The following is a 17,023-nucleotide window of genomic DNA, read 5'->3' as shown; positions in this document are numbered from 1 at the left end:
AGTTTATATGACAATAAAAAAAAAAAAAATATTTGATTTGATTTGTTATAACTACATGTATTGAAAAGAATAATTTCATAAACAAACTTTTATGTGAATGAGATTAATGTTTATGATAAATGATACTAAGAGGAATACTCCCTCATTTGGGCTGTATGGCTAAACTGAAAGGGAAAAATTCTAAAAAGGTCTTTTTTCTTCATATATGAATGTTTTAGAAAAAATATAACTAACACATGGTATAAGTCTTCATTGATTTATTTTTCTCTACAGAACCGACTTGAAGTCCTTTTTAGCTCACCTGGCCTAAAAGGCCATGTGAGCTTTTCTCATCACTTGGCGTCCGTCGTCGTCGTCGTCGTTAACAATTTTTCAAACATCTTCTCCTCTGAAACTACTGAATGGATTTGAATGAAACTTAGCATGATTGTTCCTTAGAGTATCCTGCACAAAGTGTGTGCTTCGATTTTTGATCCGTCAAAAAACATGGCCGCCGTTACTTAAAATAGAACATAGGGGTCAAATGCAGTTTTTGGCTAATATCTCAAAAACGAAAGCATTTAGAGCAAATCTGACATGGGGTAAAAATGTTCATTAGGTCAAGATCTATCAGCCCTGAAATTTTCAGACGAATCAAACAAACCATTGTTGGGTTGCTGCCACTTAATTGGTAATTTTAAGGAAATTTTGCAGTTTTGGGTCATTATCTTGAATATTATTATAGATAAAGATAAACTGTAAACAGCAAAAATGATCAGCAAAGTAAGATCTACAAATAAGTTAATATGACCAAAATTGTCAATTGACCCCTTAAGGGGTTATTGTCCTTTAATGACAATTTTTCACAATTTGTTCATCATATTTGCTAACTTTAAAAAATCTTCTCCTCTGAAACTGTTGAATGGATTTGGATGAAACTTAGCATGATTGTTCCTTAGATTATCCTGCACAAAGTGTGTGCTTCGATTTTTGATCCGTCAAAAAACATGGCCGCCGTTACTTAAAATAGAACATAGGGGTCAAATGCAGTTTTTGGCTTATATCTCAAAAACGAAAGCATTTAGAGCAAATCTGACATGAGATAAAAATGTTCATTAGGTCAAGATCTATCAGCCCTGAAATTTTCAGATGAATCAAACAAACCATTGTTGGGTTGCTGCCACTTCATTGGTAATTTTAAGAAAATTTTGCAGTTTTTGGTCATTATCTTGAATATTATTATAGATACAGATAAACTGTTAAAAGCAAAAATGTTAAGCAAAGTAAGATCTACAAATAAGTCAATTTGACCAAAATTGTCAATTGACCTCTTAAGGAGTTATTGCCCTTTAAAGACTTTTTTCACAATTTGTTCATCATGTTGACTTACTTTAAAAAATCTTCTCCTTTGAAACTGCTGTATCAATTTCAGCCAAACTTAGGCTAAATGAGTTTTAGAGTTTCAGAGTATCTAGTATAAATTTTATATTTCATTTCCTTGTATGTCAAGAAACATAGCTCCTATGGCTAAAATAGAACATAGGAGAAAATGATTTTTTTTTTGCTTTTGAAGAAAATAGGACGATTCAAAGAACATTTAAATAAATTGAAAAGCCAAAATAATCATTGATATGAGATTAAACCAAAAAAATTCAGGTGAGCGATTCAGGCTCTTGAGAGCCTCTTGTTGATGACAACCCCAATATAAAAGAGGGACGAAAGATACCAAAGGGACAGTCAAACTCATAAATCTAAAACAAACTGACAACGCCATGGCTAAAAATGAAAAAAGACAAACAGAAAAACAATAGTACACATGACACAACATAGAAAACTAAAGAATAAACAACACGAACCCCACCAAAAACTAGGGGTGATCTCAGGTGCTAAGTGATTTTGACAATTATAATGCAGCCCTCAAAGTAGCTTCTGAAATGAAGTGGCCAACTAGCCATCAGACATGATAATTAATTTTAGGTCGCCTACATTTTTTATGGCCCCGCAACAAAGTTGTCGGGGACATAAATTTTTACCCTTGTCCGAAATTCAGTAATTTCGAAATTCTGTAATTCTATCATTCCGTCAGTCTACAACAAACCATTATTTAGGCAAAAAATTGGCCTCATTATTGCCCATTGCCCTATGTTAAAAGAAATTTAACTCAAACACAAGTACACTTATACATTCATAGATGTGTTGTTAAAGTACATTTAGGAAATTAATCATAAAATTGTAGAAAAATTGAAATGCATGTCTTCCTTGTTCTTATAATGAAGTAACTCCTTACTAAACTATGTGTTCTCCATTATAGATGTTGGCTGATCTAATGTTTAGGAAGAATGATTATGATGCAGCAATGTTCCATTTCCAACAGTTACTTCAACTTAAACCAGGTTTGTAAACTTTTTTTTTTTGTATTTGCAAATTCAAGTTTAACAACAGAGCAAAATGGCTAAATTTTTCACATATTTGAATAAAAAACAATTAACTACGTCTAAAGGAGGTGTTGGGTGTACATCAATGAGACAGCAGCCTAATTACAAAATGCAAACAGCTTTGAATTGGCTGAAACTTTGATTGGAAACCATGATGTTGAGATGTTTTATGATTCTGATACTTGATGAAGGCAACTATAGACTTAAAAGAGATGTGATCCATGCAGTGTTAGCTAATAAATTCGAAAGAATATCAATTGTTAAACAAAATCTGTGATCACTTATTTCTATTTTTTGTTTTTATGCCCCACCTACGATAGTAGAGGGGCATTATGTTTTCTGGTCTGTGCGTCCGTTCGTTCGTCCGTCCGTCCGTCCGTCCGTCTGTCCCGCTTCAGGTTAAAGTTTTTGGTCAAGGTAGTTTTTGATGAAGTTGAAGTCCAATCGACTTCAAACTTAGTACACATGTTCCCTATGATATGATCTTTCTAATTTTAATGCCAAATTAGAGTTTTTACCCAAATTTCACGGTCCACTGAACATGGAAAATGATAGTGCGAGTGGGGCATTCGTGTACTGAGGACACATTCTTGTTTATAATGATCTATTTTAGTTTATTTGATTTTCCCAAAAAGTCATAGAATTCCCTGTTTTCACAAACAAACACAAATAGTCTGAGATGTCACTAGCTACAATAAGTTTATGAAGGATTAATGAAAAGAAATGAATAGACTCTGTAGATTTGATGATCTTTTTTATTTTAGATAACTATGAGGCCTTAGCCAGACTAGTTGATTTGATGAGAAGAAGTGGTAAATTGGAAGAGGTTCCAAAGTTTTTAGAGTTGGCTGAGCATGCCTCGGCTAGATCTGCAATGGAACCAGGCTTTAATTATTGTAAAGGACTTCATGTATGGTGAGTGGTGTTCCTTTAAACATTTCTAAAACATAACTCCTTTTATTAATTTGGAAATCCTGAAATTGAAGGAAATTCATACGTATAAAAAGCATTACAAACCATCAGGAAAAAAAATTATAAGATTTTTCTACGGATACACCGGTTATTATACAAAAGCTTAGAAGTTATATATCTTACTACAAGAGAACTATTTGGATTTGTTTGTTTATATATATCTTATTTCCTGAATATGGTAAAATAAAAGGCTGCTATTGATTTTTAACCGGATTTTTGTGACAAAAATGTCGGTTATTGATTTGGGGATGTACGGCGGGCGGGCGGGCGGGCGGCAATCAAATGTTGTCCGTGCATTAACTCATGAACTGTTCAACCAAAGCTTTTAAAATTTTAATATGTTATTACTGACAACTATTCGAAGGTCAAGTTCAATAATGGCGATTTTGACTTTTACCGTTCAGGAGTTATGGTTCTTGAAAGATTGAAAAATGGAGTTGTCCGTGCATTTACGCATGAACTGTTCTACCAAAGCTTCCCAAATTTTAATATGTTGTTACTTATGAAAGAATGGAGGTCAAGTTCAATAATGACGAATTTGACTTTTACCGTTCAGGAGTTATGGTTCTTGAAAGATTGAAAAATGGAGTTTCCAGTCGTGTCCGTGCATTTATGCATGAACTGTTCTACCAAAGCTTCCGAAATTTTAATATGCTGTTACTGATGACAAAATGGAGGTCAAGTTCAATAATGACGATTTTGACTTTTACCGTTCAGGAGTTATGGTTCTTGAAAGATTGAAAAATGGTGTTTCCCGTCGTGTCCGTGCATTTTCTCATGAACCATTCAACCAAAGCTTTTGAAATTTTAATATGTTGTTACGGATGACAAAATAGAGGTCAAGTTCAATAATGACGATTTTAACTTTTACCGTTCAGGAGTTATGGTTCTTGAAAGATCGTAAAATGGCGTTTCCATTCAGGTTGTTGCATTTACTCATGAACCATTCAATCTAAGCTTTTCAAATTTTAATATGTTGATACTGATGACAAAATGGAGGTCAAATTTGATATTGACGATTTTCACTTTCACCATTCATCAGTAATGGTTCTTGTGATATTGCCAGGACACAAATAAATGTTAATAAATCCGGTTTGCTGTCGTTGTGACAGCCTCTTGTTAAACATATAACACATGTTACTCTGATAGATGATAATATTGGGAAGATATATAAATATGTTTTAGTATGAATGTGTTAATCTTTTTAATATTTGATATAAAAAATTGTAGCTTTTTTTCAATTTAAAAAAAATAATATGTAAAGATTCAATTTATTCTATAGGTACACAGGTAACCCAACTGAAGCTTTGAAGTTATTTAACAAAGCCAGGAAGGACTCAGACTGGGGTAATCTGTCTACATACAACATGATAGAGATCTGTCTGAATCCCGACAATGAGACTGTTGGTGGGGAAGTGTTTGAATCGGAGGAGGATGGCTCAGTGTAAGTGACAAATAAATCTGTAAATGTGTTAATATCTCAGGAACAATTTATGTCAGGTAGTTATGTTCACATGAATAGATTATAAAGTATGAAGGAAAAACTAGTCAGTATTGTGTCTGAAGTATAAGAGTTAAGTAATTCCCATGATCTTTACTGAGGGATACTAACATGTACCGTTTGTTGAAGATGGGTTTGAAAGATTATGCATGTGTTGATTTATAGCTTTCTACATAAACTTATGCTTATATTTGTATTAGTTTAAATGAAACACACAAATATTATTTTAGAGGGGGTGGGGGGGCTCGGATCTTTATTAGGACTCCAGGATCGGTGTTTTAATGCTCAGAATTTTGGGAATTCCTTTTTCGAATTTCAGGATGTCAGGATTTAAATTTCTATCCAGGACCTCAGGATTTCAAGTTTTTAAGCCTGGGATTTCGGGATCAGGATCCCTCCGACCCCTCCTCGTTAGATATTAGTAATACATTACATACCATTATTTCTATCAATTACAGAGAGATTTTGAAAAAAATATTAATCTACGTATCAATATTCAACAGTAGATTGTGTGTTCCACCTACAAAGCATAGATAATTAAAACGTGAGAAGTGAAAAATAAAGCAGTTCATATGTGAGCAGAGTGTGAACTGCAGAAATATAAACCAAAATTTGTAAACATTTATCACACACCATATATGTACAGTTTACTTATTATTGATTTATTCTACTTTGTCAAGAAGTTTAATAAATCTTCAAACATCATATATAAATCTTTTTTGTCACAATTAGTAGAAAATTTTTAAGGTAAGGTTATGCTCAAAAACTGTTTATGAATGCTATTGAAAATTAATTGTTACATTTGTTTTGACATTTTTGGATATTTTTACCTTTTATTTCTGTTACAGCAAATTCAGAAATTATTGCATGCATTTATTATTGGGATTTTGCCATTTTAATTTTCACAATATTGAGAAAAGTCCTGTTTAATTCATATACAAAATTTGAAAATGTACAAAAATTAAGGCAGATTCTTGATTTCTTTTCTTTGATTTGAGACCCAAACGATACCAATGCAAATATAAGGAAAAAGTCTGAGTAAGACTTTTCCTGTCATATTTTTAAAATCAAATATCTCGAAAAGGAGATCTATCAATATTTTAGCTCTTAAGTAATGCTCTATCGACTTATATAGTATCAATTTTAAATTCTTGATTTCTTTAATTTCACATAAGTTCATCCTTAAGTCAATGATGATGATTGTAGGTCACAAGATAAAGACAAGTCAGATAGTGAACAAATGGCTGTAAGAACAGCAGAGAAACTTCTAAAGGTATTATTCTATGGATATGTATCATGTATATATTATGGATTCAATTATTTTTATGCCCCACCTACGATAGTAGAGGGGCATTATGTTTTCTGGTCTGTGCCTCCATCCGTCTGTGCGTCCGTTCGCTTCAGGTTAAAGTTTTTGGTCAAGGTAGTTGAAGTCCAATCAACTTGAAACTTAATACACATGTTCCCCATGATATGATCTTTCTAATTTTAATGCCAAATTATAGTTTTTACCCCAATTTCATGGTCCACTGAACATAGAAAATGATAGTGCGAAGTTCAGGTTAAAGTTTTTGGTCAAGGTAGTTTTTGATAAAGTTAAAGTTACATCAACTTGAAACTTAGTACACATGTTCCCTATGATATGATCTTTCTAATTATAATTCGAAATTATAATTTTGACCCCAATTTCACGGTCTACTGAACATAGAAAATGATAGTGCGAGTGCGGCATCCGTGTACTATGGACACATTCTTGTTGTAAATCTCAATTTCACACACTTTCATCAACATTTTCATAGACATTTAGTTTCATGGTTTTGCCAAAATCTGCATACAAGCATATAGCAAATTTGTATTTCGTTGAACATTAGAATTTGTAGTTTATATTCACCCACGAAAACTAGTATCTCATAAATAAGCATGAAACACAAGAATAGTTTGAATAACATAAATATCTATTGACAGTTCAGGTACATGTATACTTTGCAAATATGTGATACATTGGAATCAAGGAAAAAATACTTTTACAACATTTAGATGTAGAAACATGGTTTCAATGAAGAATAGTACAACTAAAACCATTCAATCTTGCAGCTTATCAATTCAGTTTTACTCAAAAGTTAGACTAAAAAATGAACAAGTATGGAAATCTAAAGGCAAATTTATTGTAAGAAAGCTTTCACTGCAGCAGTATTGATTTCAATATCTAAAAAAAGTGTTCTTGTATAAGATGAATACATCCATAAACTACTTGTATTTTTTAAATGGTTTATCTGTATTTCAAATACTAATATTTTGGGATAAACAAAAGTTATGGGCTGTTCCATAACAATATATGTTGGCCCTAGGAATGCACTGTGAAATCTCAACTATGAGTAAATGTCAAGTACTGTGAAAGTATAGGTGAATTTCTAATTGCCTCTTTTGGTGATTACCCCACTTAAAAAGTGCCGCCTTCGGTACCATGTATGCTTCTAGAAACAGCCCTCAGTCAAATTTTCTGAATTTTGTATAATTTATAAGTGATTACCCCACTTAAAAAGTGCCGCCTTCGGTACCATGTATGCTTCTAGAAACAGCCCTTAGTCAAATTTTCTGAATTTTGTATAATTTATAAGTGATTACCCCACTTAAAAAGTGCCGCCTTCGGTACCATGTATGCTTCTAGAAACAGCCCTCAGTCAAATTTTCTGAATTTTGTATAATTTATAAGTGATTACCCCACTTAAAAAGTGCCGCCTTCGGTACCATGTATGCTTCTAGAAACAGCCCTTAGTCAAATTTTCTGAATTTTGTATAATTTATAAGTGATTACCCCACTTAAAAAGTGCCGCCTTCGGTACCATGTATGCTTCTAGAAACAGCCCTCAGTCAAATTTTCTGAATTTTGTATAATTTATAAGTGATTACCCCACTTAAAAAGTGCCGCCTTCGGTACCATGTATGCTTCTAGAAACAGCCCTCAGTCAAATTTTCTGAATTTTGTATAATTTATAAGTGATTACCCCACTTAAAAAGTGCCGCCTTCGGTACCATGTATGCTTCTAGAAACAGCCCTTAGTCAAATTTTCTGAATTTTGTATAATTTATAAGTGATTACCCCATTTAAAAAGTGCTGCCTTCGGTACCATGTATGCTTCTAGAAACAGCCCTTAGTCAAATTTTCTGAATTTTGTATAATTTATAAGTGATTACCCCACTTAAAAAGTGCCGCCTTCGGTACCATGTATGCTTCTAGAAACAGCCCTCAGTCAAATTTTCTGAATTTTGTATAATTTATAAGTGATTACCCCACTTAAAAAGTGCCGCCTTCGGTACCATGTATGCTTCTAGAAACAGCCCTCAGTCAAATTTTCTGAATTTTGTATAATTTATAAGTGATTACCCCACTTAAAAAGTGCCGCCTTCGGTACCATGTATGCTTCTAGAAACAGCCCTCAGTCAAATTTTCTGAATTTTGTATAATTTATAAGTGATTACCCCACTTAAAAAGTGCCGCCTTCGGTACCATGTATGCTTCTAGAAACAGCCCTCAGTCAAATTTTCTGAATTTTGTATAATTTATAAGTGATTACCCCACTTAAAAAGTGCCGCCTTCGGTACCATGTATGCTTCTAGAAACAGCCCTCAGTCAAATTTTCTGAATTTTGTATAATTTATAAGTGATTACCCCACTTAAAAAGTGCCGCCTTCGGTACCATGTATGCTTCTAGAAACAGCCCTCAGTCAAATTTTCTGAATTTTGTATAATTTATAAGTGATTACCCCACTTAAAAAGTGCCGCCTTCGGTACCATGTATGCTTCTAGAAACAGCCCTCAGTCAAATTTTCTGAATTTTGTATAATTTATAATTTTGATTGTTATTGTAGGAATTGAAACCAAAGGCTGGTGATATCAGACCGAAGTTGTTAGAAAACATGGCACTGATTGCTACTAAACAGAAGGCAAATATAGAGAAAGCTTTAAATGCCTTCATGGAGATCTCTACTAATGAAGTAAGTTATTTAAAATTAGAAGATAATGTTGACCTCAAGATTTCTTTTCATGTTAGTTACAACAGAAACCATATATAGATAGAAGAAGTTGTGGTATTGTGGTATGAGTGCCAATGGGACAACTCTCTATCCAAGTCACAATTTGTAAAATGAAACCATTATAGGTCAAAGTTCGGTCTTCAACACAGAGCCTTGGCTCACACCTAACAGCAAGCTATAGAGAGTGCCAAAAAAGAGGAGTGTAAAACTATTAAAACAGAAACGTTCTAATCTATATAAAAAAATATTTGTTACATTGGTAATTATTTCATGTGAAAAACAAATTTAGTAGATAATTTGTAGAAAATTGGTGACATGAATAATTTCTTCTTTAACAGATTTGACACATTTTTTTTTCATAAAGCAAATCATTTTATTTTTGAATAAATATATATCATATTTTAGAGAGATCATGTAGGAGCTTTATATGGAATGGCTGCTGCTTATATGGTCCTAAAACAAACCCCTAGAGCAAGAAATCAACTGAAAAGAGTTGGCAAAAATAACTGGACCATGACAGTAAGTAAAAAAAAAGAAATAAAAACACTGAAGAGAGAATAGCACTGGATTCAGAAACACATACTATATTTACTACATGCAGGAACCAATTTTGCATTGTGGAATCAAAGATTATCCAATGGGACAAATATTCTGAAGGACATATCAGTGATATTTTTTAATGATAGATAAAAAAAATAAATAAGAAAGTTTTTATAATTTTCAAATATTTTAAAACAAAATATTCTTTCACAAGGAAACCTCAATCTCACAATAAATACCTGTGATGTTGGTTAGTCTGTCAGTGTAGTACACAACAAGGTATATTTATGTAACATAATATGTAAGCAACCTGAAAGTTAAGCATTGGTTAGTCAGCTTATCAATTGTTCATGAACAGATTGGTTTTGAAGTAAATACGTTAAGGATACATCTAAAATGAATAAAGTCTCTGTAGATACTTGGTAATTGTTGAATTATATATTTTTTGTAGGATGCAGAAGATTTAGAGAAGAGTTGGTTATTACTGGCAGACATTTATATACAGGTATACAATATTAACTGAATTGTTACAGGGCCAGAATAGCCATTTAGTAACTTTAATGAATTATCTCCCCATAGTTACAGTAGTGAGTAATCTCCCTTAGCAATGTTTGGTATGCTTTTACTGTGCCTATCCGATCAGCTTTGGGGTATCATAATACCTATAGTGTTACCTGGATAAAAAATTGTCAACACAGTTTGTCCATTTAAACTGTACAATAGGTTTTGTGAGAGGTTATCAATAGGTGGTCATTTAACTACCTGTAGATTTTACCTGGTTGTATTTTGCCCTAAAAAAAAATTTCATTGACAGAGTTTTGTGTTAAATTTACATAACCTTAAGTTATGTAATGATGTTATTAATCTGCTGGAAACAAAATTATCACAATTGGATACTGAATAAGTTTAATGACTTTAATTAAAAACAACCAGTTTCTTTGCTACTTATACAAGAGACATATGCCAATATGTTCAGTTCCATAAATTTTGTTATTGGGTAACTATTTCATTGATGCATTATGTGCTTCAGAAATCCAATAGTAAATTGATTTGGTTTTGTATTTATCAATAAACAAATTATGTCTTGTCAGGACAATACAGCATGGTCTTTGTCCATTGTTGAAGACTCACAAACATATTCCATATGACATATCTTTTTAGAGCCTATAGAATTTGGTTGAGATAATATGATAAGACACCAAAAAAATAATGAATCTTCATTTTGCTTTTGTTATTTGCATCCTGCAATCAAGTATATAATCTGATTTTCTTTAATCATAACTCTTATGTGTATTGGGTCATGTGAGTTTAAAAATATCTGAAATTGCATCCAACAATTTGCACTTATAAATTGAAGTATCTGTTCAGCTTTATATAGTATTTAAACTATGTTTGAATAGAAGGAAAGATCTGAATGAGTTAAAAGTGACAATGGAAATGGGGAATGTGACACAATCTGACCATAGAGCAGACAACGACAGAAGGTCAACAACAGGTCTTCAATGCAGCGAGAAATTCTTACACCCGGAGGCCTCCTTCAGCTAGCCCCTAAACAAATATATATACTAGTTCAGTGATATGAACACCATACTAAACTCCAAATTGTACACAAGAGACTAAAAGTTAAAATAATACAATACTAACTAAGACCGGTGGCTCCTGACTTGGGACAGGCATAAAAATGCAACAGGGTTTAACATGTTTATGAGATCTCAACCCTCCCCTGTACCTCTAGCCAAGCTATTTTGACTATTATAGTTTGCTTGTATGTTGTGCTGGAACACCAATTTTCTAGGTAAGGGGAATGGTTGAATGTGTACAAACATTCTAACCCTGCCACATTCTGCTGGTGCCTGTCCTAATTCAGGAGCCTTTAGTTCACCGGTTGTTGCTGCTTTATGACTGTCATATTTAATGATATTTTTTTTTTGGTTATGAATAATGTTATTAGTTTTCTCAATTGAATTGTTTCATAGTTTTGATTTCAGATCCTTTTAGAGTCTACTTTACATTATGGGTTTTCATATTGTTGAAGGCTGTACAGTTATGCCTGTAGTTGCTTACATCCGCTTCATTTGAACTTTGGTGGATTTATATGGTCGACTCATTGTTGATCATATCATATATCTTTTTATCCTTTTTAGCAATTTGATTGTACTTTATCATTTTTTCCATTTTTTCAAACAATTCCCTTGCTGTACACTTATAATACACGAATCTTGCAGGTGTGATGATTTTACAAATTCATCAATATGCAAGATTATGTTAAACTTGTGACTTGGAAAATGTGTTTCTTCATTAGAACTTACTAACTTAACACAAAACTTGTATCCCACCATTTAATTTACATGTAATTGTAGTAAATAATCAAAAATTAATGTAGAGCATATATCGGATAGCAACTCAAAAACAGTCAATTGACACACACTGCACATTGTTGAAGGCAGTAGGATGACTTATCACATGTCTTTTTATACCTTTGTTTTAGGGTTTTGATTATTAGAAAAAATACACAAAATAGCTGTGTTTACACTTGATTTTTATCACAGCAGATGATATTGATATAAAACAAACAAATGACATTGGATACCGTCTACACCTTTTACTAAATTACCTATTGTTGTTTATGATTTCTATTGTCCTATTACATGTATCTGATTATTGTCCTATTACATGTATCTGATTATTGTCCAATTCAACTAATGCATACATTTCAGGTATTACCTGAGAGGGAGTATCTCCAACCAAATAAACATTGTTACAAAATGCCTAACACAATCCCTATAAGATTATATCTTCCTGAAACCTAGGCCTTCAAACACTTTCAACTGCACAGGCAGAGTAAATTGCGAGTTGTTAACACTACCATTTTTGTCAGTTTGTAATAAAGAACCTGAAGTCCTGAACAGAAAGTTGTCTCATTGGGAATTGTACCCATTATCTTTTTATTTTTATAGAATTCTATAGGTCCATATATGGTCTCAACAGTAAGAAAAACTGCTCCAAAATATTGATTACTCCATAAAATTGGGAAATTGTCTACCTTGGTTGTGAATAAAGCATGAATAGATATACTAGTGAAAATGACTGAAAAAGTTCTTTCAGCATCTTTCCCTACAGGATGTAAACATTCAAATCCAACTATTGAATACAATTACTGAGACAATTTCCATTATATGATTGTTCACCTTCCTTAAATGTTTATTTGCCAACCACTATTTATATATAATACTGTATAAGATTGAAAAGCACATCTTGTGAATTATTTAATTAGTATGGGAGATAATTCTAACAAATTGCATAATTTTAAAGTGTGTAGGTATCATATTTTGTTGTTGGCATATTCATGATAAAAGAAATATTTATCGAAATGATACAAAGGCATAATTTTTTAATCCTTTTTTTTTTATTCAATTAAGAAAAAAAAAATGAAATCCATTCTGAAATTCCTGATTTATCTCTTCATTATACACTAAATCACTGATAAAATACTCCATAAAAAATTGATTGAATCTATCCAGACATGTGTAATTTTCACTGTTTTTTTTAACATTTTATTCTAAATTTGCTTGGAGAAAACTAGATTTAATAATTCCACAGAAATTTGTTTTGAATACAATCACAAATAAATAAAATACTGGTAAATCCCAAAAGAGAATAAAGCACTAGAATTTCTAATCACTAATCCATTTCTATTGTTTTTTTTAAATATTTCTAAAAGTAGATCCTGAATATAAAATAAAACTAACACCACTTTTATTCCATCCCAGGAATCACAATATAAACTAAAATATATCCCATTATAAATCACACATAGTTCTCTTTCTTGTAGAATTATTCCCAATTAGGTGGGCTATCAAAAAACAAATTAGCAAAGAGGAAATAGAAGTAATCCTTTGTTATGAAAAGAACTGTAAACACTTTGATGGCATTAGTCATAAACGAAAATGAAAATATATCCCACATAAAAATCACCAAGAAGAAAACATTACGGTATATCCATCTTTGAAAAATCTATTCGGAGTCTGGTAGTGGAGGATTTTGAGGTGGAGGATCTAAGGGTAGTGGTGGCTGAACATGCATTTGTTGCTGGTATGCATACGAATAATAATATGGATTAAATCCATAATACCCTGGATAAAATCCATATGGATATTGACTTTGTTGACTGTTTGTAGTTAAATTGGACATGTTCACTGGTGGTGCCATTTGCTGATTACCGGTACTTGTGAATGGGGAAAAGATATATGGATTCTGACTACAATGAGGTGGTGAGCTGGTAATAGTTGCAGATGGCTTTATTTTTTTGGCAGACTTGTTCAGAGCCAGAGGAGGGAGGTCATCAGTGTCAGAGATGTCCTCGTAAAAAGGGGACACTTTTGGCAGCTGGTATCTGGCAGTAGATTTGCATATCTTTCTAGTAAGAATCCTGGAAAACTCATCTTTATCCTGAGAATGAGGATGGCATGGGATATCACTCTTGTAATAGTCCTTAAGAGCTATTACATCCCTCATTAAGATATTTGTATTGAGGTATTTTAGCTTGTCTATAGCCCTTAAACGTTCCTTTATAACGCTAATAAATGATGTTGTGGTCTTTTCCTCAAATGAGGAAATTCTGGCAAGTTCAGTTTTCAGTTCATCCATTTCTTTGTCAACAGTTTTAATTTCTCTGTCAATCTGCTTTGACTCTTTTTTGAACTCTGGATGTTTATCTTTTTGTCCACAATCTCTCCAGTCCTTGCATGGGGAGAGGGAACAGGGTTTATTCCCCCTGTTCCCATCAGCCTTGTGACCACGCAAATGACAATTACCACATCTTGTAGTTTTGTAAGGACCAATTGGATCTGGATCCACTACTAATATATCCATATCTCTTCTTCTCGACATCAAATCGCTTCTAACACTCTCTTTTTCTTTAATTTCACATAGGATCTTTTGTCTTATTTTTTCCATACCATTGTTGTTATTGTCAAAATCAGAGACAGGCTTTGATGATAGTGTACTAGTACTAGGCTGGTCCAAACTTTCTGGATAGATGGCTGTTGCAGCTTTTAAATTTCTTATTGCCATTTGTATCTTTCTTTTTCTTCCTAAAGGTAATGGTGGTTCACAAAAAATTAAATCCAAATCACTCTCTATATCCATTGCACGAAGTGCACTGCTATCCCTAAACTCATTTTCTAAAAATATCTCTTCATATTTTAAGAACTCTGGCCCTAACTGAGTTAAAAATTCACTGATCGAAATTTCCATCTTATCTGTTTAAAGACACTAAAAGAAATGGCTTAAAATAAAAGGTGCTTGCAACTGGTCAAGTTTTTTTTCTATTTCAAAGGGGTCAAAGGTTTATAAAAAGTGTACCTAGAAAGTAATTTTCATCCTCATTTTGGCAAAATATTCCTTAATTTTCAAACTAAAATTTACTTATGTTTAGCAAAAAGAAAATACAATATAGATCTTTATTAGAAAAGACAAAACTGTGTATTTTATGTAAAATGTCCCATATCTAAATAGAATAGTCCATTCAGGACATTGGTCATGATACCTGAGAAAAGCAAGCTAGCTCTCAGTCATTTAATTTTACCTTTTAGTAGGTCATAAACTGGGAAGATTTTTTACTCTCTTGATTGTTTAAATCAATATGATGCTATCAAAACAAAATAGATTTTATAAACCTGGTGTATGTATTGATGAGAAAGATATAAAAACAATAAGCTTTTTAAAAGAAAAAGGAAGCACAATATCCAAAATAGTGAAAACTACTGGAATATCATTTCCTACAGTTAGCAAATACTTTCACAACATTAAACCAACAATTACTGGGCCTAGAAAGAAAAGAGAGATAATGACAACTGAAATTATAGAATGTATTCTATTTTATACTGAAAGACAACCTTCCATACAGTTACAAGAAATTCAACAAAAATTGATAGACACTGGAATTTGTACAATTGAAAATTGTCCAAGTCAAAATTCAATCAGCAAGTCTTTAAGAAATGATCTATTGTTGACTAGAAAGAAAATCAGAGTAGTTCCAAGGGAATCACAAACAGCACAAATAGAGACAAAATTAGATGATTTCATAAACTTTATTTCTACCTCAAATGCTAATAATTTATATTTCTTTGATGAAACATCATTTCTGAAAACTTCAGGCAATAGAAAATATGGATATGCTTTATATGGACATGAACCTATTGAAATTCAACGATATGCATCAAGTGCAACTTTAACTGTGAATTTAATGCACAGTCGTTCTGGAGTAGCATACTTCAATTTTGTAGAAGGACCATCAGATAGTTTGCATTTATTAAATTTTTTTGTGGAGGTTTTCCATCAGAGAATTTATGGATTACCTATTTTAAAACCTGGAGATATTGTGATAATGGATAATTGTAGATTCCATCATTCAAGGCTAATTCAAAATCAACTTCAATATTTATTTAGAGTTAATGGTGTAACTCTTCGATATCAACCTCCTTATCACCCTGAGCTAAACACTTGTGAATATTGTTTCAAACTTATAAAAGATGGCATAAAAAGGGAAAACCATTATTATGAAGAGCATATGGAACTGGCTATTTGTAACTCTGTTGTAAACAACATCAATAGAACAATTTCTGAAAACATTTTTCATCATTGTGGATATACTTAGCCTCACTGGTTTAGATTTTGTGGCCACAAATACATATTCATGGATTTATAACCTGTTCATGTTATTATGTTAACTGCAAATATGCATTACTAATAATAAAAAAAATCTGATAGAAACATTGTATGCAATATACTGGTTACTTTAGTTTACAATGGAGTTATATAGATATAAGAAGATGTGGTATGAGTGCCCAATGAGACAACTCTCCATCCAAATAACAATTAATAAAAGTAAATCATTATCAGTCAATGTACGGCCTTCAACACAGAGCATTGGATTAGAAATTAATCATTATATATCTTTTTTTATATTGAACTATGAATAAAAGGAGATGTGGCATAATGCATCAATGAAATAGTTACCCAATAACAAAATTTATGGAACTGAACATATTGGCATATGTCTCTTGTATAAGTAGCAAAGAAACTGGTTGTTTTTAATTAAAGTCATTAAACTTATTCAGTATCCAATTGTGATAATTTTGTTTCCAGCAGATTAATAACATCATTACATAACTTAAGGTTATGTAAATTTAACACAAAACTCTGTCAATGAAATTTTTTTTTAGGGCAAAATACAACCAGGTAAAATCTACAGGTAGTTAAATGACCACCTATTGATAACCTCTCACAAAACCTATTGTACAGTTTAAATGGACAAACTGTGTTGACAATTTTTTATCCAGGTAACACTGTAGGTATTATGATACCCCAAAGCTGATCGGATAGGCACAGTAAGATGTTGGTGAAAAAAGTAATTTAACATTCAGGACACATTGATATAAAATGAAGTCCAATGACTGGTACAATGTCTTTTTATAGTTCAGAGTTTCTTGCTTAAAATTTATTTTCAGATGTTCTGGGTAAACATGTAGATTTCATAAGCCACAATAAGAAACCTTTT

The 17,023-nt window shown here is 32.2% G+C and overlaps 2 protein-coding genes across 4 annotated transcripts in view; one reads left to right on the top strand and one right to left on the bottom strand.

Moving 5' to 3' along the window:
- The window catches only part of LOC139512074 (tetratricopeptide repeat protein 21B-like), a 58,109-nt gene that overhangs the window by 34,363 nt on the left and 6,723 nt on the right, over nt 1-17,023 (top strand). For 2 of the 3 annotated variants that reach the window (XM_071299395.1, XM_071299393.1), the window contains exons 28-34: nt 2,291-2,372; nt 3,179-3,329; nt 4,669-4,830; nt 6,094-6,160; nt 8,758-8,883; nt 9,328-9,441; nt 9,914-9,967. In XM_071299395.1, the coding sequence (XP_071155496.1) occupies nt 2,291-2,372; nt 3,179-3,329; nt 4,669-4,830; nt 6,094-6,160; nt 8,758-8,883; nt 9,328-9,441; nt 9,914-9,967 (756 nt within the window). Of the gene's footprint in view, nt 1-2,290; nt 2,373-3,178; nt 3,330-4,668; nt 4,831-5,619; nt 5,635-6,093; nt 6,161-8,757; nt 8,884-9,327; nt 9,442-9,913; nt 9,968-17,023 lie in introns of all 3 variants that reach the window. The other variant, XM_071299394.1, reaches the window with a different exon arrangement.
- Nucleotides 13,220-15,188, bottom strand: LOC139510553 (uncharacterized). Its single transcript, XM_071297117.1, has one exon. The coding sequence runs from the start codon at nt 14,716-14,718 to the stop codon at nt 13,477-13,479; it is 1,242 nt and encodes a 413-aa protein (XP_071153218.1). The 5' UTR covers nt 14,719-15,188; the 3' UTR covers nt 13,220-13,476.

Source organism: Mytilus edulis, chromosome 2 (genome assembly GCF_963676685.1).
Source record: "Mytilus edulis chromosome 2, xbMytEdul2.2, whole genome shotgun sequence".
Classification (NCBI taxonomy): domain Eukaryota; kingdom Metazoa; phylum Mollusca; class Bivalvia; order Mytilida; family Mytilidae; genus Mytilus; species Mytilus edulis.
Note: the sequence above shows the minus strand (reverse complement) of the source record. Positions and strands in the feature narration are given on the sequence as shown.